This window comes from Podarcis bocagei (assembly GCF_964188305.1).
Source record: "Podarcis bocagei genome assembly, chromosome: 9".
Taxonomy (NCBI): Eukaryota; Metazoa; Chordata; class Lepidosauria; order Squamata; family Lacertidae; genus Podarcis; species Podarcis bocagei.
In genome coordinates this window covers 5,263,326-5,287,479 of record NC_138134.1, presented here as the reverse complement: position 1 = coordinate 5,287,479, position 24,154 = coordinate 5,263,326, and the positions used below count along the sequence as shown (strand labels likewise).

At 44.7% G+C, this 24,154-nt stretch overlaps 1 protein-coding gene across 1 annotated transcript in view; it reads left to right on the top strand.

The window, feature by feature from the left end:
- The window catches only part of ACOX3 (acyl-CoA oxidase 3, pristanoyl), a 28,676-nt gene that overhangs the window by 209 nt on the left and 4,313 nt on the right, over window positions 1-24,154 (top strand). Inside the window, 15 exon segments of the mRNA XM_081207688.1 lie at window positions 2-55; window positions 58-118; window positions 1,590-1,764; window positions 2,488-2,721; window positions 9,786-9,860; window positions 12,289-12,378; window positions 13,067-13,210; window positions 14,109-14,197; window positions 15,565-15,661; window positions 15,920-16,102; window positions 17,195-17,317; window positions 19,583-19,703; window positions 19,825-19,947; window positions 21,311-21,424; window positions 22,291-22,406. Of these exon segments, the coding sequence (XP_081063814.1) occupies window positions 2-55; window positions 58-118; window positions 1,590-1,764; window positions 2,488-2,721; window positions 9,786-9,860; window positions 12,289-12,378; window positions 13,067-13,210; window positions 14,109-14,197; window positions 15,565-15,661; window positions 15,920-16,102; window positions 17,195-17,317; window positions 19,583-19,703; window positions 19,825-19,947; window positions 21,311-21,424; window positions 22,291-22,406 (1,799 nt within the window).

Sequence of the window (24,154 nt, the reverse complement as noted above, 5' to 3'; positions counted from 1 at the left end):
CTTCACGGCGGCTGCAAAGCTCTCACCGCCGAAGAAAAGGCAGCCGCAGGTGCGGAAGTCAGCGCGATTCTCCGCCCCGCAAACCGCCCTGGGGTCTTGGGGTGAGAGGCGGCGTCTCGTAAGTTCAGACAGGAATTGAGACCCATCAGAGGCGACGAAGAGCCCAGGCGCGCTGCAGGAAGCCCGTGCCGTCCGGGGCTGGCTTGGATGCGCGCCCCGGGGCCTCGTCGCCCTGCCTCGGGGCTCCGCGGGAGGCGGCGCTGAGCGCTTCTGCGCGCGTCCTATCAGAGGGCGGGGCGTGTTTCTCTGCGCGCGCGGGGGGCGGGGCGCGGAGCGAAGTCTGTCGCCGTCGGGGAAGGTGCGCAGCGCGGCGACCTCGCGTTTTCCGTGACCGTGGAGAGACGGTGGGTGCGGGTGCGTCGAGGGAGTCGGCGGGGGCCTCCCACCTCTTTCCCCTTCGCGAAGAAAAGGGCTGTTTGGCGGCGCCTCCCCCCCCCCAAGCCTCCCGCTCACTTGCGCGCAGTGGCGTAGCGTGGGGGGTGCAGGGGGGGCCGGGCGCACCGGGCGCAACATCTGGGGGTTAGGGTTAGGGGGCGCAAATCCACGGGTTAGGGGGCGCAAATTACTTGCCTTGCCCCGGGTGCTGACAACCCACGCTACGCCACTGCTTGCGCGACTCGCCGCAAGATCCCCTCGGGGTCCTTTGCCGCGAGTGGGAAGGCGGAGGGGCGCAAACGCGTCGCTGGAAAAGGAGCCCCGACCGGCTGCTGCGCCGGGGCTCCGCGGGGGCTGGAGGGCCGCCTTGCGCGCCTTGGCTGGGGAAGCGCCCTTGCCCGGAGTGGGAGCTGCTTGCCCAACGAACCTGTCCGATTGCGCAGTCCGTGGAAGTTGGACTCGGGCGCTGCTTTGCATAAGTAGCGATTACCTGCTTATGAAAGCAATGGCATGACAGGCAGTGAACGTGTCAACAGGCCCATAAACCAGCTGCTCCTTCTTGTATCTGAGCACCCCTTGTAGCTTTCTTTGTGCAGGGTCGAAGTTTATTTACATTGACCAAAGACAGCTCCCGTATCCAGTCAGAGAGAGAAGGTAAAGTTTTTAGCAGCAGCAACCTCTCTTTTAAAGGTAAAGGGACCCCTGACCATGAGGTCCAGTTGTGACCGACTCTGGGGTTGCAGCGCTCATCTCGCTTTACTGGCCGAGGGAGCCGGCGTACAGCTTCCGGGTCACGTGGCCAGCATGACTAAGCCGCTTCTGGCGAACCAGAGCAGTGCACGGAAACGCTGTTTACCTTCCCACTGGAGCAGTACCTATTTATCTACTTGCACTTTGACGTGTTTTCGTATTGCTAGGTTGGCAGGAGCAGGGACCGAACAACGGGCGCTCACCCCGTCGCGGGGATTTGAACCGCCGACCTTCTGATCAGCAAGTCCTAGGCTCTGTGGTTTAACCCACAGCACCAGGAGCTGTTAATGTACACTGAGAGGATGGTCTACACTGGCTCTGTTATCCTCCACAAGTAACTTTTGAAGGATTTCTTCCTTTTTGAAAAGGCATTTGCTTTGAATGATTTTTGGGTTTGCTTACAGAACATTGCATGTTAAGATGGCATCCGTCAGTGATCGGGAAAAGGTCAGCTCTTGGAACACTTTGGTGCTCCCAGACCTACCCAGTGGACCGCTGGATGCCTACCGGAAGAAAGCATCCTTCAACTGGAAAGAGATGGCACTCTTCGTAGAGGAAGAAGATCTCCTCCGTTTTAAAGTAAGGCTTAGAATAATATTTCTTTAAAAACGATGTTGCAAATTAAACACAATCTGCCATAACCCCCCTTAAAGTATCCAATATGTACCATTAAATTCTGGTTCCTGTGAGGCCTGTCTGGCCAAGGGATTCACACGGCCAGGGACCTTTTCTTAGGTCAAGAGAGCCATGATCCTTGATAAACAGGGATTTGAGGTGTTTTTGTTTTTGTCAGTGTAAATGGCCGTCCAGAAAGTTACTTTACATTTTGATAGGACTGTGCGTGATGTTCATGCTTAAAGGGTTTTCCATCTAGGACTGGGTAAAAACAATAATCTCAGAAATATTGGAAGCCTTTTGAGGAGGGGATAGATTTCTTTTGTATTGTGTTTTTGATCTGGAGGAAAACCACACAATTATATTGGTATAAAATTGAAATTATGCACTTCTTTATCAGATCCAAACTTCTACTGCTTTTAGTGCAGTACATGAAATGCAATATCTATAATAATGATTCAAAGAGCTTTTAATCAGTGAGGCAACATTTGGATGTGAACTTATGTAGTACTGCTTTTAAGATGGTTGACATTTACTAAGTTTTAAACGGCTTCCTGATTGTCCTTGTACATTTCTTATGGCATAGGGAAATGACTAAATGTGTTAATATATAAAATATGAATACTTCAGTTCAGTGATAAATTCAAATCTGACATTCAGCTATTCTGATGTGTTTCTTCCATGAAGAGCAGAATATTCTCGGCTCTTGAAAATGACCCTCTCTTTGCTCGTCACACTGGAGAAGAATTTCCTCTTGAGAAATACCGTGAACTAACCTTCCTCCGCTGTAGGAAACTCTTTGAATATGATTTTCTACGGCTAGAAGACATAATTGAGAAACCATTAAAAGTTGTGGCGCTGATTACTTGCCTGGGGATGTATGACTGGTCTCTAGGAGCCAAATATTTGCTAAATTCCCAGGTATGTACAATGCAGGTGTAAGCTCTTTTATAGATTTCCTTAAAGACTCAAGCCTACTAGCAAAGCATTCCATTTTTATTTTGGATAAATATTTTTGGAGATTGCATCTGAGCTGCTCTATGTACGCTTTTGATTTAGAGGCTATAGTGGCTTGACACTTTTTTCACGTGGTAATTGTAGTGAAAACTTCATTGCTTGAACATACACCCTCCACAATAGTCTATTGATATTTGTTTTTAATTTCTTTTTGCTTTTAAATTGCTTTTCACTTATTATTATTTCACTTATTATTACAGTCATATCTCTAGTTGCGTTCGCTTCATGTTGTGGATTTTGGGGTTGCGAACGCGGCAAACCCGGAAGTGTATACACAGCGTTCTGTGCGCTTCGCACATGCGCAGAAGTGCTCTATTGCACTCCGCACTTGCGCAGAAGTGCCGCTCTAGTTGCGGACTTTTTGGGGTGCGAATGGCACCCCGAGACGGATCGTGTCCGCAACTAGAAGTACCACTGTATCATTATTAGTAGTATTGAATTTATATACCACCCTATACCCGGAGGTCTCAGGGTGGTTTTAGGATGTTATTCTTGTTGGAAAACTAGCCCCCTCGGGAGAGGCTGGCCTCTCTCCCCGCTCCCGGAGCTTGTTTACCGGTGATCTTCCTCTGGCTGGCATCCCAGACAGACCAGGGAGATCTTGATAGGCGACATCTCCCAGTGGGGAAGATGCACACCCCCTTCTCCCTTCTCCCCTTTCACAGGGGAAAGAAGAATAGTCAGAAAGTCCTTTTACATCTTGTTCATTTCTGACTGTACAACTCTACAGAAAACATGCCCGATCAGTTCAAACTTCTCCAAGTAAGTGACTCGGACTTCCTTTACAAACGCAACAGGAAGGTCTCATATTACACACGGAACAAAGCCTTGTGTATCCCGTGGACTGCCTGGAAGATTCTTTCCTAGGACTAGCCACATCATGTGATGTAAACAAGCTGCCAGTTTGCAGCTGCGATGTACTCATATTGTAACATCCTCCCCCATATGAATCAACGTTAGCTGCGAACAAAGCTTCATCCAGAGAAGAAAACAAAGAGTTGTTATACACGTAACAATCCCCTGTTGTTTCAGTTCCACCTTTGGAACTACCTGCCACTGGTTTCACCAGTGTAACTCTCTGGTTGTCTGTTTTCCAAGGAATGAGTGCTTCTGCATTACCTTGGGTAGGGAAAGTTGTGTTGCGCTTAGTAACTCCCAGTTGTGTCTTCATCTCTGACTTAGACACACCTTTAACTTGTCTAGAGTTGTCAACAATAGTAACACATGTTACAGCTGAGTTAGCAAACTCTTGAGAATACCTTTTTGGTGGTACGCCCTTTGTGATTCTCTCAGACCTGCGTATGAGGTGCTGATCCTGTTTGCTGACTGGTTTATCCTCAGGACCTTTTGGAGAACCACGCCCAACAGTAAACAGTGGTTCAGTCACTTCTAGTTCAGCCTTAACCTGTGTAGGTGTTACGATATGAGAACAACGCAGCTGCAAACTGGCAGCTTGGTGAAAACATCACATGATGTGGCTAGCTGTGGGAAAGAATCTTCCCGGAAGTTCACAGGCTTCACAAAACTTTGTTCAGTGTGTAATATGAGACCTTCCTGTTGCGTATGTAAAGGAAGTCTGTGTCACTTGCTCGATGGAGACTGAGCAGATCGGTCATGTTTTTGTACAGCTGTAAAGTCAGAAATAAACTGTAGAGATGTAGACTTTCTGACTATCTCCTTTCTCTTGCTGGCTTGCAAGGAGGGAGGGGGTGTGCATCTTCCGAGCTGGGAGATGTCACCTATCAAGATCTACCCTGGACTTGCAGGGATGCCAGCCAGGGAGATCGCCGGTAAACAAGTTCCCGGGAGCCTGGGAGAGTTGCCAGCCTCTCCCGAGGGGGCTAGTTTTCCAACAGTAGGTCTGGACATTGTGTGAGAACTCCTCACAATGACTGTGTCAACAGAACTCTCTGAGCTTTCTATGCCACTCTCAGTACCAGAATAATCTGAATTATCATCTGAACTGTTATCAGTGGGAAATGTGTGAAAAACCTCTCTCTCCTGTCCAGGAGTTTTCTCTAGAAACTTTGTGAGAATCACCTCACCAGATTCAGACAAAAATTACTCTGTATAGACCCTTTTCATAACCCACAAAAATGCCTTTGGCATTCTTAACCCCATGTGGAGTTTCAGTACGGACGTGAGATCCAAAAACCTTAAAATGTGTTACAGAAGGTTTCCTGTAGAAGAGCTTCTCAAAAGGAGAACTTTCCATACCTTTTGAAACCTTTCTTACCCAAGTGTAACAGAAAGAAGATAAAGATTCAGCCCAAAACTCATGTGGCAAATGTGAACTCAGCAATTGTGCCTTCGTGCCATTTTGCAACTTTTTGTTCACCTTTACACAAATACTCTTGTTCCATGAAGTTTCAGAAACAGCAACCTTATGCTCTATCCCTTGCTTCTCAAGGAAATCCTGAAAATCCTGTAAAAGGAAAATTGGCTTTTCATCTGTGAAAAGATAATCAATATTAGCATTATGAACATTTTTAACCTTGTCACAAAACTCCTGAAACCTTGCTAAGGCTTCTTTTGGTGATTTCAATACATATACCCATACATATTGAGAATAATGATCAACACATACAAGATAGTATTTTGCATTGCCTCTAGATGGTGCTAGAGGACCAATTACATCAGCATACACTCGCTGAAAAACACTGGTTATCTTTGCAGCCTTCTTATCCTTGGATACACCTGCAAGAGAAAACATTTTAGTATCACATTCAGTGCACATTCTGTAATCTGACTTATCAAAAATCAATAGATACAGTCCATCTTTCTCTCTGGCAGAAAGAAACAGCTTCCGTCTTTAAAGATTTTGCAACTCTCCTTATCATAGGACAACACCAGTCCTTTCTTTGTCATCTGAGAAACACTCAGCAGATTGAACTTTAAATCAGGAACATAATACACATTGTTTATAGTCAAGTTCAGGCTTTCCAGAAAAACAGTTCCAAACCCGGTCGCTTCGATCTCTTGACCAATGGCTTGTTTCACAGTGAAGCTTTGCTTCTCAAACGTAGAAAACAATTCTCTGCGTGATGCTAGGTGCTGGGTGCAGCCCGTGTCCAGAATAAACACATTCTCAACTAATGAAGAGGCTCCCGGCGATATTAAAGCCTTTGCTGGTCTTGCCTTTGACTTGGCATGACCTTTGCTTGAAGCCTCAGGCTTTGCAGAGCTCCCTTTAGCTCCTTTCTGCTGACGTGGCCTTTTACAGTTCTTCTGAATATTCCCTGGCTGGTTACAATTGTAACAACGTTCAGAGCTACAGCTTGCTCCTCAGTGGCAACCACAGTGGGGGTGCTTGAACTCCGAACTTCACTCCCCCTGTCAGCAACAGCTATTGCAGCAAGGCGGTCTCTCTCATTAAGAACCACAGAACAAATTCTCTCCACCGTGAGATCCCGGGCAGGTAGAGAACCCAGTTGACTTGCAACCGTTTTGTACGTACAGTTCAAACTGTTAATTATCATGAAGCAAAATATTTCTTCCTGAAGAGGGAAATTGCGTTGCGCCATCTGCTGGCGTAAGAATTTCATCTCTGTCAAATGCACTTGGACATCACCATCAGGTGCTAGTCGCATGTTTGTGAGCTTTTCAAAGCGCAGCAGCGCTGTGCCTGCGGCATCCCTTTGATGGATTTGCTGTAGCGTTTCCCAAATCTCGTGTGGAAATTGCAAATCCGCTATATGCACGAGCTGCTCATCAGAGACACACAAAATAATAGCCGACCTGGCTTTCACATTCTGAGAATTCCAAGCTACTGTGGGTGCAGCTGGAACGGGATTTTTAATCACTCCAAATGCTCTCTGACTCTGAAGCAGGGCTTTCATTTTCACAGACCATGAGGAATAATTGTCATTAGTTAGGGGTGATGGATAAGGTAAACCTGCCCCTTTCTTGGCATCCATCTTGATTCCAAGTTACAGCTTTCAGCTACGTGCTGAAAAATCCAAAAGTCGTATGAGCTGTTTACAAGCTGCAAGCACCTGGCAGCTAGCTCAGCTTGGAAAGTCCCTTCCAACAGCCTGCGAGACAGCAAGCTAATGCTGAAAAATCCAACAGCTTTCCCCCCCCAGCTTCTGAGCTTTTTACTGCTCTGGCTTGCTTCACTCTTTCCTTTGAAGCTAATGAGCCTATAAATCAGCCCGTAAAGTACTCACGACTTGTTGGCAGGCAACGGCAGTTTTATCAGCTCCCCTGGAATGCTTGGTATGTGGCCTTCTCTCCGCTCTGTTTTAATCCGAAAACAGCAGCCTCTCTGAGCAAACCGGAGAACTTTCAATCCGCGTTCACCATCAGCCATAAATCAGCAACCGTCAGGGGTCCATGGAACGTCGCTTATCAGCAAAAAACGCCTCCACCGGTGCTCCAGCCGTCCTTAGCCGTTACTTCGTAGCCACCATCCGTGTGCTACCACTTGTTGCACAACCAGCGTCCATCGGTTCTGCTACCACTTGTTGTAAAACTAGCCCCCTCGGGAGAGGCTGGCCTCTCTCCCTGCTCCCGGAGCTTGTTTACCGGTGATCTTCCTCTGGCTGGCATCCCAGACAGACCAGGGAGATCTTGATAGGCGACATCTCCCAGTGGGGAAGATGTACACCCCCTTCTCCCCTTTCACAGGGGAAAGAAGAATAGTCAGAAAGTCCTTTTACATCTTGTTTATTTCTGACTATACAACTCTACAGAAAACATGTCCGATTAGTTCAAACTTCTCCAAGTAAGTGACTCAGACTTCCTTTACAAACGCAACAGGAAGGTCTCATATTACACACGGAACAAAGCCTTGTGTATCCCGTGAACTGCCTGGAAGATTCTTTCCCAGGACTAGCCACATCATGTGATGTAAACAAGCTGCCAATTTGCAGCTGCGATGTACTCATATTGTAACAATTCTTTGGTTTTACGGTATATTTTTATATGGTTGTAAACCATTGTTATATGTTTTTATGATACAGTGGTATATAAACATTTTTATAAATAAATAAATTTATAAAACTGGTATCAGAATTATAAACCATTATCTCATCATGTCATCTAATCATCTAACTGTGAGAAATGATTAAACTACTGTTTCTCTACTTTTATTTAAACCAATTCCCTGTGTTGATACAGAGCTTGGTCAGATTCTGATTGAAGCTAACAGAATTGCACTGTCTCCTTTGGGTTTAAGCTAAGCTGGTTTTTGTCATACAGGGAGCAAAGCAGACAGTCTACAAAACCTCCTCGTCGCTTACAGCAGTGATCTGAGCTGGCCAAGAAACCTTTAGGGTTAAGAAGCACCTAATGGTGTAAAGAGTTATGTAGAATCTTCCTAAAGTTCTCCCTTTTGGACAGACACGGATGGTGCCACACAGGCAGAATTCCCACCTGGCATTCCATTACTGTTTTTATTATCAGTTGCTTGTTGCCTAAAAGCATTTTTTCTGGGGGAACTTACAGGAACACTGTTCTGGCACCTCTCAGGTGGGCGCCATTGCCATTCTAAGAGAACGAGGGAGGTGTTCATGGTGAGTTCCAGCATCTCTTTTTCTAGGAAAATAGCACTGCCTGAAAGGTCTCCAAGCAACTTACTTTAAAAAAACAAAAATGCTTAGGTCTGGCAGATGTTTGGGCTTCTCTAAACCCTTTTAAAGAAGTAGTATCATTATTCAGACACCAGTGGGCAGCAGTGCCTTGAACACAAAAGTCCTGATGAATAGGAAGAACAAACTCTCCCCAGCTTCCCATTAGGAGGAGGAGGAGGCAGGATGGGAAGACCTGAAACATGGTATGTCTCCTGGTATGTCCCACAGAGGACCTTACGGTCTTCAAACAAAAACATCTTGGAGGTCCCGGTCCACAGGGAGGTTACGCTGGCCTCAACCAGAGCCAGGGCTTTTTGGCTGTGGCCCTGATCTGGTGGAACACTGTGGCCCTGTGGGACTTGACATCTTTCCGCAGGGCCTTTCCGCAGGGCCAAGGCACAGCCTGACCCCCTCCTTTGGTAATCCTCACAGAACTCTAGCCCAATGGTTGCCATTAATTTGATTTGAACTGATTTTATAACGAATTAATTTTAGAATGCTGTATTATTTTACTGTTGTTAGCCGCTCTGAGCCCGGCTTTGGCTGGGGAGGACGGGATATAAATACATTATTATTATTATTATTATTATTATTATTATTATTATCATCATCATCATCATCATCATCATCATCATCATCATTATGGCAGTGGAAGGATTTACCTCTATATCCTCACTAGATCTTTACCAGAGCCTTTGCGTGTCAAAGGTTGAAAACGAACACATTCCATGTTTGATTTTATTGTGATTGTCAAACTTACTCAACAGTTCAATTCAGCCTCATCACCCTTTTGGGATCAACGGATGTGTCCTGGGGACATATTTTATTGGCTCCTGCCCTTCTTTTCGTGTTGGGTGTGTGATCACATGCATCCTGGGTGTGGCCAACACTTCCTTTTGGGATGGAGTGGTTCTGGTCATCTTGAAAGAGACAGTGATACGGCCACTCCTTGAAAAAATCACCCTGGGCCCATTGCCTTGTGACGACTACTGCCCAGTTACAAATACCCCCTTTTTGGAAAATTGATTGAGAGGGTTGTGGGATGGTGGCAAGTGCTCTAGGATGAAACCTGTTCTCTTCACTGGCCTTGAGAAGATATAGTACTATTGCTTAATAATAATCCAGAGATCAAGGAATCATTCATTTTTATTTTCATTATTTCACTTTGCAGCTGAAACCAGGAAGAAAATTATTTTCTTGTAATGAAGTTGTGTTTCCTGATGCAGAATAGCGTAAAATATCACAGAATAGCATTTTCTCCTAGGAAGGGAGCAACTTAACACTTGACTTGTGGTTTGAGCTGTGAACATGTCATTTTGACCCCTTCCTCTACTTTAACAAAAATATTTTTACTATTTATCATTTACATCAGCTAATTGTCTTTAATGTTTACAGGTGTTCAGAAGTGCAATTGAGAGTTCTGGCTCTAAAAGACATGAAGAATTTATTAAAGATAATGCAAATATGAAGGTACTCTTTAAACTACCTAAATCAATCTTTGCTTTAAAATACAGTATATATACTGCCACTAATTTTGAGTTAATGGTGTTTCTAAAAACAATATTATTAGCTACGTATACTAATGAAGCAATATCTGCAAATCTCTTGTAAAATAGTATCTCATATGGAGTTACTTCATTTTGATTTACTAGTGCTTCTCTGTTTCTGTCGGAAAACCATAATTAAAGTTTCTTACAGTGGAAATGATGAATTATCTGGATCAGTTTGCTTATTCATCATTTATGAAACTATTGCAGGATCATCAGCACCAATATCTAATACAAGTTTATAAGGCAATAGTTCAAGAAGTGCCTTGCAGCATCAAATCAGCAGAGTGCAGTCCTTCAGCACAAAGCCACAAACATACCTGTCCAAAAGATGCTCACCTTGCTTCAGTTAAGGGTGATGCAGGTGGAAGCAGGATTCCACATGCGTATCCTAAGCTGTATATGTCAGTTCTGTGTGCATGACCCCTATTCCCACAACCAAACAATTTTCAAAAGGTGTGAACTTAGCCAAGGGATGAAGAGCCTGTTGCCAAGTAGATGTTGTTGAACTCCAGTTCCCATTAGCACCAGCCAGTGCAACCAGCAGTCAGGGATTATGGGAGTTGTAGTCTGGCAACATATACAGGGCCACAGAATCCCCACCCTAGCATAAAAAAAATGTTCAGAAAGGGAAGTACTGCTTCTCTGAACAGTGGGATTGGAGAAAGCTGATCCCCCTTCTAAAGGACTCTATGCACACTCCTTTGGATAAAGCAAAGAGTTTTCTTTTAACTTCTTAAGGAAACTTTTTCATTTTGTGTTTTTTCACTGTTAATACATTGACTAAGCTTTGGATCAGGCATAGGCAAACTCGGCCCTCCAGATGTTTTGGGACTACAATTCCCATCACCCCTGAGCACTGGTCCTGTTAGCTAGGGATGATGGGAGTTGTAGTCCCAAAACATCTGGAGGGCTGAGTTTGCCTATGCCTGCTTTGGATTTTGCTTGTTGCTGTGGTGACCTGGTGTTAACATTGACCTTTTGACTTGATCCTAAACGTTTACACCTGTGAATTGTAATATAAACACTGAGCTCAGATAGGTGGGAGGAGAGGGAAAGGAGGAACTGCCCTGAGATTTGCAGATGAAGGGCGGTATCCAAATTTAATAAATGGCTAAAAAATGATAAATACAGTGCATTTCAGGGCTCACTTTAGAGCTGCTGCAGCCTCACAATAGCCATGCGTGGCCACCTGTCCCTAACCCAACATCATATGGTGCCAGGTGTGGGACAAGCACAGCCGTGGCTTCAAAGGAAAAATCAGGAGGCAGACGACAATCCAGATAATTCATTTGTGTTACGATGCTGCCCTGCTGCCCGCTTCTTCCAGGCAGGACCAGTTCCAATCAGGAACTTTTGACAGTAGCTGTAATCCTTGCTGAAAGAAGGATGCTGGCATTGCACTGGGTGCCAAATTTAAACAGCCTCCTAATGCAAGCCCTGCAGCTTCCAGAAGGGATCAAAACTTCAGCTGAGAGCTCCTGAGTGGAACTGATCACGGCTGGAAGCATTTGGCATGCATTTCCAGCTGCCACCTGACAGGAGCTTGAAAGATGGGCACACAGTTCAAGAAGGACACTGACAAACTGGAACGTGTCCAGAGGAGGGCAACCAAAATGGTCAAAGGCCTGGAAACAATGCCTTATGAGGAACGGCTAAGGGAGCTGGGCATGTTTAGCCTGGAGAAGAGGAGGTTAAGGGGTGATATGATAGCCATGTTCAAATATATAAAAGGATGTCACATAGAGGAGGGAGAAAGGTTGTTTTCTGCTGCTCCAGAGAAGCGGACACGGAGCAATGGATCCAAACGACAAGAAAGAAGATTCCACCTAAACATTAGGAAGAACTTCCTGACAGTAAGAGCTGTTTGACAGTGGAATTTGCTGCCAAGGAGTGTGGTGGAGTCTCCTTCTTTGGAGGTCTTTAAGCAGAGGCTTGACAACCATATGTCAGGAGTGCTCTGATGGTGTTTCCTGCTTGGCAGGGGGTTGGACTCGATGGCCCTTGTGGTCTCTTCCAACTCTAGGATTCTATGATTCTACACCCTACACCTGTCAAATGCAGCCCGCAGAGGGTTGGCACCTTCTTGTCCTAGCCTGCCAGAGGAGATGCCCTTTCCCAAAGGGCAGCTGCTGGTTAGTGGGTGACCTCTACCCGGCTGCAGGGCAGTGTGCCCACTCTGAATCGTTTAAGGACTAGACTTTGAAGCTCACAGATGAACATCTTTAAGTTTGTAAGCTGGAGCTCCAGGGCAGCTCTTTTACAACAGAGATCCCCCATTGCCCTAATGTTTACGCTACCCCGGTTTGAATCGTACAAGTTCTTACTCAGTTTGTGTCTTTTGTCTCCAGAACTTTGGATGTTTTGCTCTGACTGAATTAAGCCATGGCAGCAATACCAAGAACATGCGGACTACAGCTAGATATGACCCGACTACTCAAGTTAGTAGCAGTGCCCTGTAAAGTTCTCTAATATTCTTCACTTAACTTTTTATTAAAATAGGACATTGTACTTCTGAACCCAGGTACTCTAATCTTTTCTATTCAGTGGGCCTGCAACTCATATGTAACCTACTTATATGATCACAAACGTAGACTCATGTCCAATGAATGAATGCGGTACGGGAGAATTCCTCTGCCTTGCTGGCTAGGCTCTGAAAAGATGGTGCAAGGGCCCTGAGATGCTTCCGGAGCCCTTGTGCAGTAAGCAGGGTGGAGGGCAAGGCCTGATCCAGACAGGCCACTGTATTGGGACCTGTCGTGGGAAGAGCCCTACCCTACAACCTCACATTGCTGCTGGTAAATAGTTTGGAAAAGAGCTCCATGACTGTGGTGCAGTGGTAAAAAGAAAAATGCCTCTGTGGCTTTGTTTGAAGCCTTTCTCCTAAAATGTATGTATTGTTTACTCCTGTGAAACTATTTTCCATTACGTTTCTGTCCTGCTCACTGAGGCTGCAGTCCTGTGCCCATTTAGTTCAGAGAAAGCCCTGCTGAACGCCAAGTAGACAGGGGTTGTGCTGCGACAGCACAGAACAGAGGTTGTCAATAGATTCATCCAACTTCATATTTCAGAGAAGATATACAGTGTGTTTAGAATTTTCTCCCCATCCCCCTCTTATCAACTATGTAGGAATTCATTATTCACTCACCGGATTTTGAAGCAGCAAAGTTCTGGGTTGGCAACATGGGGAAGAATGCAACTCATGCAGTTGTCTACGCACAGCTATATACTCCGGATGGCCAGTGCCATGGATTGCATTCCTTTGTCGTACAGGTGAGAATGAATTCATCTAAATCTAGAATATTGGAATAAGCCAAGAGCTTTTTCATTATCCTGGATCATTGGTGGCATTTGCCTATTACTATTTCCTAGTTGTAAACACTTTTTGTGGAACGGTCACTTGCTAGCCTGGAAATTGCATAAGATCACTCAGGCGTCACTAAAGGTGTGGGGGGTGCTTAAAACGTGTCCCTCTTCAGGCAAACATTTTTCTACTGGGTATGAAAGGCTTGCAAGTGCCCTTGCCCTGCTTTGGCCAGGCAGAAAGTAATGTACAACCCAGTGCAATCTCCGCATTGCTCCCTCAGTATGCGTTTGGACAGTAAGTTCAGAGACACTGCAGCTGTAGATGAGCACAGCTCTGTGCTGCTGAGTCCTGCGTTACTTTAGACTCATGAAGATGGGGAGCATCATGTGCCCTTGTAGCAGATACAAAAATATTTCTCTGAAGGGCACCTGACAGTGCAATCGTACAATGAGCCGTGTACTGAAAGACATTGTGAGCCCCATAGAAGCGCCTGTGGGAAATGTGAAGTTTGTTGTGTATTGGGTTTTAGATGGGTTTTCCCACCCTAGTTCTGCATGGTTCCCAGTTACACTTATTTATGTGAGAGAAAGTGAAGGGGTCTACTTAGACCCCCCTCTGGTGAGTACATTTCCCCCCAGCCTCCGATAACCCCAGGGGAGGAGAAGTATATTCACTTCTCAGCTTAGGTCTTGTCCCAGTGAACTATGTGAGAGCCCTTTAGATCATAGCTATATAATCCAACCAGTTGCATGCATTGAAACAGATGTGCACATTTTTCTAATTAATTGTATAGAGTTCTGAACCGGAACAAAAAGGTGGTTCAATGACTTCTTGTAAATGTTTTAATGGAGGCATTTGTTACAGATCCGAGATCCGAAAACACTTCTTCCCATGCCAGGGGTGTTGGTTGGTGATATAGGTAGAAAACTTGGGCAGAATGGATTAGATAATGGGTAAGTTTGAACCAAAATACTCTGAACTTCAAAGTAATGTTGCAAAAGTTACAAGTCACTTCTGCAGACCTCGAGAACAGAAATCCTAGCATGTGCATCGCACAGTGAAAGGACCTTCAGGTTGATCTGTCCCAGTCTGAGATGGTTCAAGCACATTGCCACATCATTGTGCGCCATTACATGAAAGAGTGGAGAGAAGCTTTGGAATCTCACAGTCATCTCTGCTCCCTCTCAAGGAATAATTGCAAAACCCAAACATTTTTTCAAAGTCAACTAAAAGATAGTCTAAAGAGCAGAAATATTCCAAATTGGAGAGTGATACAATTAATTCAGGAGGCAGGTGGTGCTGTGGGTTAAACCGCAGAGCCTAGGGCTTGCCAATCAGAAGGTTGGCGGTTCGAATCCCCACAACGGGGTGAGCTCCCGATGCTCAGTCCCTGCTCCTGCCAACCTAGCAGTTCAAAAGCACGTCAAGTGCAAGTAGATAAATAGGTACTGCTCCAGCAGGAAGGTAAACGGCGTTTCTGTGCACTGCTCTGGTTCACCAGAAGTGGCTTAGTCATGCTGGCCACATGACCTGGAATGCACAGCCTATTATTGACAAACATTTAACAGGTGTTCTAGAAAACCCTCATTTTATAGGTTGGAAGCACTGACTTGAAGAGTCTGGTCCCAAGGATGACCGGCAAAGCTTCAAAACAAATGCAAACCAGATTGTGTGAGGAAGTAAACCAAGACACCGACTGGATTATTTGTGGAATTTACATTCTAGAAAATACGTGTTGCTCACTGTCACTTCCTTGCGTTACACTCACGTGCGTATGCGCACTCACACACACACACCCATCACCTTCCAAGAGACAGTTGGATTGTGCTGCACATAGTTTTCCTGATTGCTTCCTTTAAAATGACGCAAGTAGTAAGTAGCAGTGGGTACCGCTGTTAACGGGGAACAGTCCCCTCCTGCAATGTTTCCATATTTTCCCCTGAGCCTTCACATCCCTAGGGAGGCCTATAACCAGAAATGAAATGTAAGAATGATAGAGTTAAGTCACATGGAGCCAACCCGGTGCCTCCAGATGTTGAACTCCCATAGCCCCAGCCACATGACCAGTGGTCAAGGATGTCGGAACTCGTAGTGCAACAGGACCTGTTGACTGCAACTGAAAGTGATCCTTCTCAGGAGTCCCCCTGCAGCTGTTATTCTGAAAGAAGAAGCAGACACACTAAATGCATTCATGCATTTAACATCATGTCTGCTCTTGGTTCTGTGAAACTAATAACTGTCTCTGTATTCAGCATTTGATTTATACAGCTCATCGGATGCGCAGGTGTTCTCTCTTAATTCATTCTTTTTGGATTGGCAGCTTTGCAATGTTTCACAATGTCAGGATACCCAAAAGGAACTTGCTGAACCAAACCGGAGATGTCACAGCTGAGGGAGCGTATGCAAGTGCCTTCAAGGTATGAATTGTGCTTAACTAACTTCCGTGTGCTTAATGCAAAACTTAATTGCTCTTAACTAAGGATTCCTTTTATTGCCTAATCTGTTTAGTTCTTCCTCACGTGCCCTCCAGAGTTTATCGCAGTGTAATTAAGAACATGAACACAATATTATACTTTGAATGTTAACACTTGGTGTCCTTGGGGAGAATTTTCTGGGTACAAAATGTTCAAACGAATCCTTAAAGCCTTTCCACTTATCCTATCTTATTTCTCCAGGATCGCAAGCAGCGCTTAGGAGTTTCTCTTGGTGCTTTGTCCAATGGAAGAGTTATGATTATATCCATGTCTGTGGTCAATTTGAAGCTCGCCATATCAATAGCAATTCGCTTCTCAGCTACCCGGCGCCAGTTTGGACCAACAGATGATGAAGAAATACCTGTTCTTGAATACCAAATGCAGGTGAAAATCTAGAGTGCTCCTTAAAAGCCTGAAGTGCTAGATTTTGCACCCAGTGAGACTCCTAATTAAGCATAAGTCTTAGACATAGGCCAGTGGGTCCTCCTTTGAAATATACTCAGAGTCGCAAAGTGATTTCATGCTCTTTATTCAGTTCATAGTGGTGAGGAGGAATGAATGAAAGTCCCCTCACAGTATCTGCTTTATATACATTATTTACACATTGGGCTGCACATGATTGGCTAATTCCGGAATTCTACTGTAAGCCAATCAGGTTGTGGATTCACTTCTATCTGGAGCAGGATTGGGTGGTTCCTGCCAACCAATCATACTGCTGCATTGTTCTAGGACCAATCAGACTGCTGCATTCTGAATCCTATTGTTCTAGGACTAATCAGACTGCTGCATTCTGGATCCTATTGTTCTAGGACCAATCAGACTGCTGCAGTTTGGATCCTATTCAACTCAGTACATAACATCCTTTAACATACAACACCTTAAAAACAAACATCCTTCATGAACAAGGATAACTGTTTTGTTGGAACTGGATGGTGGCTCCTTGTTAAATGAGGAGGGATGCTTTCGTTTTGCTATTTGGAGTTTTAAAAATCCTGGCTCAGAAAAATCCAAAGTAGTGCTTGCGGAGGAGGGCTGCAGGGGCAGAATAAAGCAGGATTGTAATTTTTTTTACATGCCACCGATTTGACTGGGTTGTGCCATCCACTCTGGGTGGCTTCCAGCAAATTATAAAACCACAGTAAAACATCATACATTAAAAACTTCCCGATACAGGGCTACCTTCAGATGTCTTCTAAAAGTCAGATAATTGTTTATTTCCTTCACATGTGTGGGAGGGTGTTCCACCGGGCAGGTGCCACTACCAAGAAGGCCCTTTGCCTGGCTCCCTGTAACCTCACTTCTTGCAATGCGGGAACCACCAGAAGGCCCTCAGAGTGATCGATCACTGAAAGAAGGTTAAGAAAATTACCACTTTTACAAAGGGGACAAAAATGTCTCCTCTGTGTGTTTTTAAAGTGTTTTAAAAGGATGTGTATCTCTCAGTTTTTCCTCATGCAAATTTCATTTTTCTTCCAGCAATGGCGCTTGCTGCCGTATTTAGCAGCCACCTATGTCTTAGACCATTTCTCCAAAATGCTGTTCATAAACTCCATGGAATTCCACATAGGCCTCCTCATGAAGGACAAAAGTCCACAGCAGGTAAGGTTTTGTCAGTAATTCTTCGTTATAAGCCATTGTGTGGGAAATGAGTTGGTCCATTATTGGACTGGCAGGATTCAAGCATCCCGCTGTCTGAAGAGTGTACCTATTCTGCTCACCAGAGGGTTCTAAATGCTTCGCAGCCCAGAACATGGCAACTTGCACCCCAATTTCATGATAGGAAAACAGTAACTGTATTGCCAGCTGTGGGAAAATGCACAGCACTGTTACCTTTCTGAATATGAGTAAAACACCCAGTTCTGTATGCACAACAAATTTCACAAATATAGCCTATTGTTTCTTCAGTGCCTTGTTTTTACATATATAAAGGGTTTTTTTTATTAATGTGAAATCAAAAATACAGTTAATAAAGTACATAATCAAAGTTACACAACATAGGAGCAGTACAAAGGTTGCATTTTCCAAATAAATAGTGAGAAGATAATGCAGTAAAGAACACATCATGAAAGCCAAATTTTATTATTCGTTTGGGGAAGAGCATCTTGTCATATCTGAATTACATTTTAATTAACTGTGAAACAGGTTGTTTATTTTTGTTTATCTTTAAACATTTTAAATTGTTCTTAATGATACATTTAATATTCTTCTAAACTGCCTAGAGGTTTTACCGTATTACAATCAAGAGGTATCTAGATTTTGTTAAATAAAAGAAATAGTTGAAACACGTTAGTCTTGCTTTACCTCAACTGAATCTCCTCCTCTTTTACATTCCTTCTGTTCTTCCCTCATGCATCTTTCATTTATTCTTTAAAACACATCACTTGTAAGCATGAAGGAGGGGCACTGTTGTTGCTAGGGTTATAATTTCTTTTAACTGCATCTATAAATTTAATAGTACAGTAATTTTACAGTTGAGCCCTTTTTTGGGGGGGGGGGGAGGTGTTGCATGTTCTAAACTGGAACGTGTCCAGAGGAGGGCAACCAAAATGGTCAAAGGCCTGGAAACGATGCCTTATGAGGAACGGCTAAGGGAGCTGGGCATGTTTAGCCTGGAGAAGAGGAGGTTAAGGGGTGATATGATAGCCATGTTCAAATATATAAAAGGATGTCACATAGAGGAGGGAGAAAGGTTGTTTTCTGCTGCTCCAGAGAAGCGGACACGGAGCAATGGATCCAAACTACAAGAAAGAAGATTCCACCTAAACATTAGGAAGACCTTCCTGACAGTAAGAGCTGTTCGACAGTGGAATTTGCTGCCAAGGAGTGTGGTGGAGTCTCCTCCTTTGGAGGTCTTTAAGCAGAGGCTTGACAACCATATGTCAGGAGTGCTCTGATGGTGTTTCCTGCTTGGCAGGGGGTTGGACTCGATGGCCCTTGTGGTCTCTTCCAACTCTAGGATTCTATGAAATGCTCAGGCACTGAGGTGTATTCTCTAAAGAGCAGGAAATTGCTAGTATGTTTGTTGGTAATCCTGCTTGTGCAGTTTCCACAGTTGTTGGCAGTGCTTTTTTTCCTAAAATAATGTTTAGGGGTGCTCTCATTTTCCTACTCATATTGAAATACTGCCCCTCATTGAGGCCAAACTTAGATTCACAAAATGTTGAGGGGTATGTTTGACAGTGGAATTTGCTGCCAAGGAGTGTGGTGGAGTCTCCTTCTTTGGAGGTCTTTAAGCAGAGGCTTGACAACCATATGTCAGGAGTGCTCTGATGGTGTTTCCTGCTTGGCAGGGGGTTGGACTCGATGGCCCTTGTGGTCTCTTCCAACTCTATGATTCTATGTGTACCCCCAGTCCCCCCCAGAAAAAAGCACTGGTTGTTGGTAACACAGAAGCCTGCGCAAAGAGGCTTAGAGTTGAGCATTTACGTCAGGGGTCGGCAACCTAAGGCCCATGGACCACAAGCAGCCCACAGGGGTTGTTTAACTGGCCCACGAGCCGAACTGAGCCGCTCGCTTGGCGAGTTCCCGCGTGCTGCGCTAAACCAACATGGGGTGGGGAGTTTCTTTCACGTTGCTGGAAATTGTGTCTGCGCATGCGCAGACGCCGGAAATCACGTCTGTGCAGATGCCGAAAATCACGGGTGCGCACCCACACGATCTGGCCCACAGAGGGATCTCCGCTGGAGTGAACCAGCCCAGGCGAGGTAAACCTTGCCAACCCCTGATTTACGTCCTTGGCCTCTGTCGTAGCTGCTCTGCTCTGTGCTGAAGTTGATGGTTCCTCAAGTCTAGGAGGACCCAGAAGGTTAATGGAGCATGTTGGCTGTTGTGTTCTATATTCATTGTTCGTTCTGGTTCTACAAGGCGGAACTCGGGCGTGAAATCCATGCTTTATCTACTTCGGGGAAACCGCTGGCCTCCTGGCTGACTCAACAAGGAACTCAGGAATGCAGAGAAGCTTGTGGAGGACATGGCTATCTGGCCAGTAAGTGAACTTGACAGATAATTGTTTCCCATAATTGTCAGTAAGTGGTTTTATAAAATTTAAATCACAAGCACAGCTCACTGATACAAGGTCCCTACATGTTAACTGTTCTTTCCAAAAGTGAATCGGCTGGGTGATATCCGTAACGACAACGACCCAAATTGCACCTATGAAGGAGACAATAATGTTCTGCTACAGCAAACTAGCAACTACTTATTGGGCTGGATGAATGCCAAACACCAAGGTTAGTATGTAGAACTTGGATGTTGCACTGACTCAGAAGCCCACCAAGTGGGTACGGGGTAAAACTGCCAGCAGATGCAGTTGTGTGTTTGCAAAGTTGAACTACTGCATTCCTATCAGTGTTTCTGTTGAAATGGTGGTCAGCACTCAAGCACCCTGTTTTTAACTATTCTTAGTACTGTTTTGGGTCACAATGACCTTACTTGAACTCTTAATTTGAGTTCATTGGACTCCGTAAATGCAAATGTTAGTGTCTTTGACAGTTTTAATTTTAGAGATGAGAGAAACCTCCCAATCAGAAACTGAAATATTTCCAAAAAAGCAGTGTAAGCAGAAATCCAGAAGTCCACAGTTGGGTGATACCTTTTTTAGAACGGACCCAAAAGTTATAAGCTAGGCTTTGTTTTCTCAAAGAGTGTGTGTAACCTGCTATCAAGTAGCACCTGGTATGGGCTTAACTCAGCCTGTGGTCTTTGTTTGAACAAGCTTGGTTTTTCCTCCTCTCACTGTTTTGCATAACAGCTTGCCATATTTTTGTGACCTTTTTGTTTGATTTTGATAAAGGCAATACCCAGCTGTGGGCTTTGCGGTCTTGATGTATTTTAGATGTTTCTCATGGAATCTAGTTCAAGATCTAGCTTGGACCCCATCCTTGTTCCTTCTGGCAGGTTTCGGACTTTCACTGAGGGTAACCTGTAACTTTGCTGCCTCACAACTAAGCATGCATCTCAGAATAGGCACATCCTGTAGAAAGCATGATTTTTAACACACAATGGTGTGGGTACTTAATTAGCACCCATAATATTCTGTAGTTTGGGAACCTGGATCAACTCTTCTTGAACTCATCCCAAGCAGAATAAAAACAAGGTACTCAGTGTGAAACAGTAGTCTGTGCTCCCTGGTCTCCTCAAAGAAACAGAACAGCAGTCTAATTGTCATGTGAGAATACCAGGGAGGGCTGACTACTGTTTCACGCTGAGTACCTTGTTTTTATTCTGCTTAGGGTGAGTTCAAGAAGAGTTGACTCAAGTTCCTAAACCAATTAACTTAAAACGTAATTTGAATGTGATGCAATTAGGCTAAGGAGTGCACAGTTGTGCATCATGTGCAAAGTACAGGTTAATGGAGGTTGTTTTTAAGGCTTCCAACTTAGAAATAAAAGGGCAGTGTCTCAGAAGCATAGATGTGTTAAAGAGTTTGCTTGGTTGAAGTTGGAGATATGGGGGAAATAGCTTAATCAGATTAGCCATGCTGAATGCACCGATGAGCAGATTTTTGACTTGCATTGACTTTCAAAGCCATTAGTGCGTAGACATTAACACACTTTGACTTGGTATTTAGTTTTCGTATCATTGGCATTTCAGACAAAGGTCCTATTGCTTCACCATTGGGATCGGTAGATTTTTTGGAAGACTGTGATCACATTCTCTGCCAGAAGTTCACAGTGTCAAATGTTCAAGACTGCATGGATTCTTCTGGTAACTGTTCAAATTGCATCTCTTGTCATGTGCTTATAATTTTAAGTGTGGCCCCTTTCCCCTACAAACCATTGACTATTCTTCCTTTCAGGGCTTGTGGTTAAGTCCTTGTGCATTCTCTCTTCCCTTAAATTCACACACCAGCCCCCTGGGGTTGTTATGGCAAGTACCAGCTTAGAGGGTGGGTTGCTAGAGGAGGAAGGTTGTCCCATCTTGGAGATAGTAGAAAGGGAGGGAACCTCTTGACAAAATAAATTTTAAGTTCTTTTGTAGAGATTGACTGAGATTTTGATGACTGGAGCTTTATGCCATATGTTACAGTGGAAACGAAAACTCTGTGAGGAGAGAATGGGCCTGAGGCATGGGAACAAGAGAGCATGTAAATCAGCAGGGGAAATGGGACCTGTGGGCGGATGATGCCTGGGAAAGACGTTCAGTACAGACGATGTTGTTAATGATGAACATGAGAGTAGAGAGGATGCTGCTTTGGAGATGAAGGAGAATACAGTCTTACACAGGAAAAATGGGGCTTTGAAGTGCTCATGAATTAGTTCACTAGCCTTAAATAGAAGTATCAAAAAAAAGAAACTCTATCCTCTATTAGTTGGTATAATGCGAAATTATTTCTTCTGTCTTTATATGAACAGCAAATTGTTGGGGTGGAGCAGAGGAAGGACAGCTAAGTTTCAGCAGCAAAATATTTAATTTTGTGGATGCTTTTCAACCTTATTTCTGCAAAACACAGACTGTGCATTACAGAAACTCAGATTCTGATGCAAACTATCAGCATTATTTGCAGTCTGCTTTATAAGGATTTATTATTATCTTGAATGAAAACATTAAACCTTTGACATTTCTTTTTTCAGTACTTCTGAGAGGATACAAGTGGCTGGTTTGTTACTTGCTCCAAGAGAGTTTCCAGAAGCTGAGAAACCAAGAAAAATGTGGTTGCAGTGAATTTGAGGCAAGGAACAACAGTCAGGTAAACACATTGTATGATTTTATGTTGCGGAGCAATTTCATGCACGGGGCTATTTTAATGGACGTTGCCCTTTTCCGCTGCCTCTCCCCTACACATACGCACTATACATTGCACACTTCCTTTCACAAAAATATGAAAAGTAAAGCACATAGGACCTCAAACTCAGCTGGAGCTAAAGTTCATGCTTTGTTGTGCAGCAACTAAGTTAAAAAGAATAAACCCTGCCGTCAGGCTTACAGCCAAATAACTTCCTGCATGCATTTTTTACTTTAAAAGAAATTACTCGTGAGATTAACACCAAGTGATGGAAAATGTGATCTAGACATCAGGAGATTTCTTGTGTAATGAGCCACAACCTTCTTTCTCTCAAATGCTGGGCTGAAACCTTATGGAATGTGTCCAGGGCACCCCAAGTCCTGCATTAAGTTTTGTGTCCAGGCAGTAACAGTTCCTTCCCTCTCTATGACAACAATAATAATTCAGCTCAATGCCCACTATGCTGTTGCCTTTCCTAAGAGCTCATCCAAACTTGAGGCAGAAAGATTCCAGTGAATATGGGAACAGGGATGGATTTAGGGCTTTGCAAGCGATGCTCATGCACTGGGTGCTGAGGCAAGGGGGCACCATCTCAGAGCCCAGTAAGTGAGGGACTGGGCTTTGGGAAGGAGGCACAGGGCTCTAAGAAGGTCCTAGGGTCCTCCTGCCTTTTTCCCAAAGCCTAGTTAGCACTTCCCAGCTTTGGAAAGGAGATGGGAGGGCTCTAGGACCCTGCCAGAGCCCTGTGCCTCCTTTCCCAAACCCAGTACCTCACTTAGCCATCTTTGGCGATCAATGGGGTGACAGATGTCGCAGCCAGATCGCCCTCACATCCCTCACTTAGCCATCTTTGGGAAGGCAGTGCAAGGGCTGGAGAGGGGGCACCAAATTTTGGCCTCGCACATTGTGCTATAGTACTCAAGTCTGCCACTGGTGGGAAACGAGTATGACTAAAGCCTTTGGAAGAGAGTCAAAGGTAGAGAAGAGGTGCTGAGGACGGTTACAAGTGAGTGCGGATCGGGGTATCGTTGCTCCATCAGGAAGATAACAGAGAAGGGGCAGAGCATGAGAAAATAATGGGAGAAGGAGCAGAAAAAATTGGCAAAGTCAGTCCAGTGTTTGGACTTTCTCCAGAGATGCCCAGCAGCTCCAGCACATGAATGGGCATGTCAAATAGTGGGGGTAAGTCAGGAACGGATACTAGCGAAAAAAGGGGAAAGTGGGTCATGGTGGCAGTCCAATCCAAATTAAGGGTTCATGAAGCTAGAGGTTGGAAATGGCCGTTTCTAAAGAGCTGGAGGGACCAATATTATCACTTAGTTATGATGGTTCATCCTAGTTTAATATTTGCCAAGGTACCTACAGTGTATTAAATACAGCAGAGAGTCCCACGGTGCTGTTACTCATTAAGGTACCACAGGGCTTCCTTGTTTGCTGTAACAGACTGACACCATGTGATGTACAGTACCCCTGGAGACAGGATCTCATGGCCTTCCCAGAGACAGTGGCCTCGTTCTCAGGCCCAACCACTGAAAGGAAGCTCCGCGGGAGGAACAAGAGAATTGCAGATAACGGATTAGTGATGAAAGTTGCAAGACATGATGCCCAACCTTGCCTCATATTACAGAAGTGTCACGATCCGTCTTGCATACCTGTCCCCCTGAAATCGCATGAGAGATGTTCAGCTGGGGTGCAGTCGTGTTGAGTTCTAT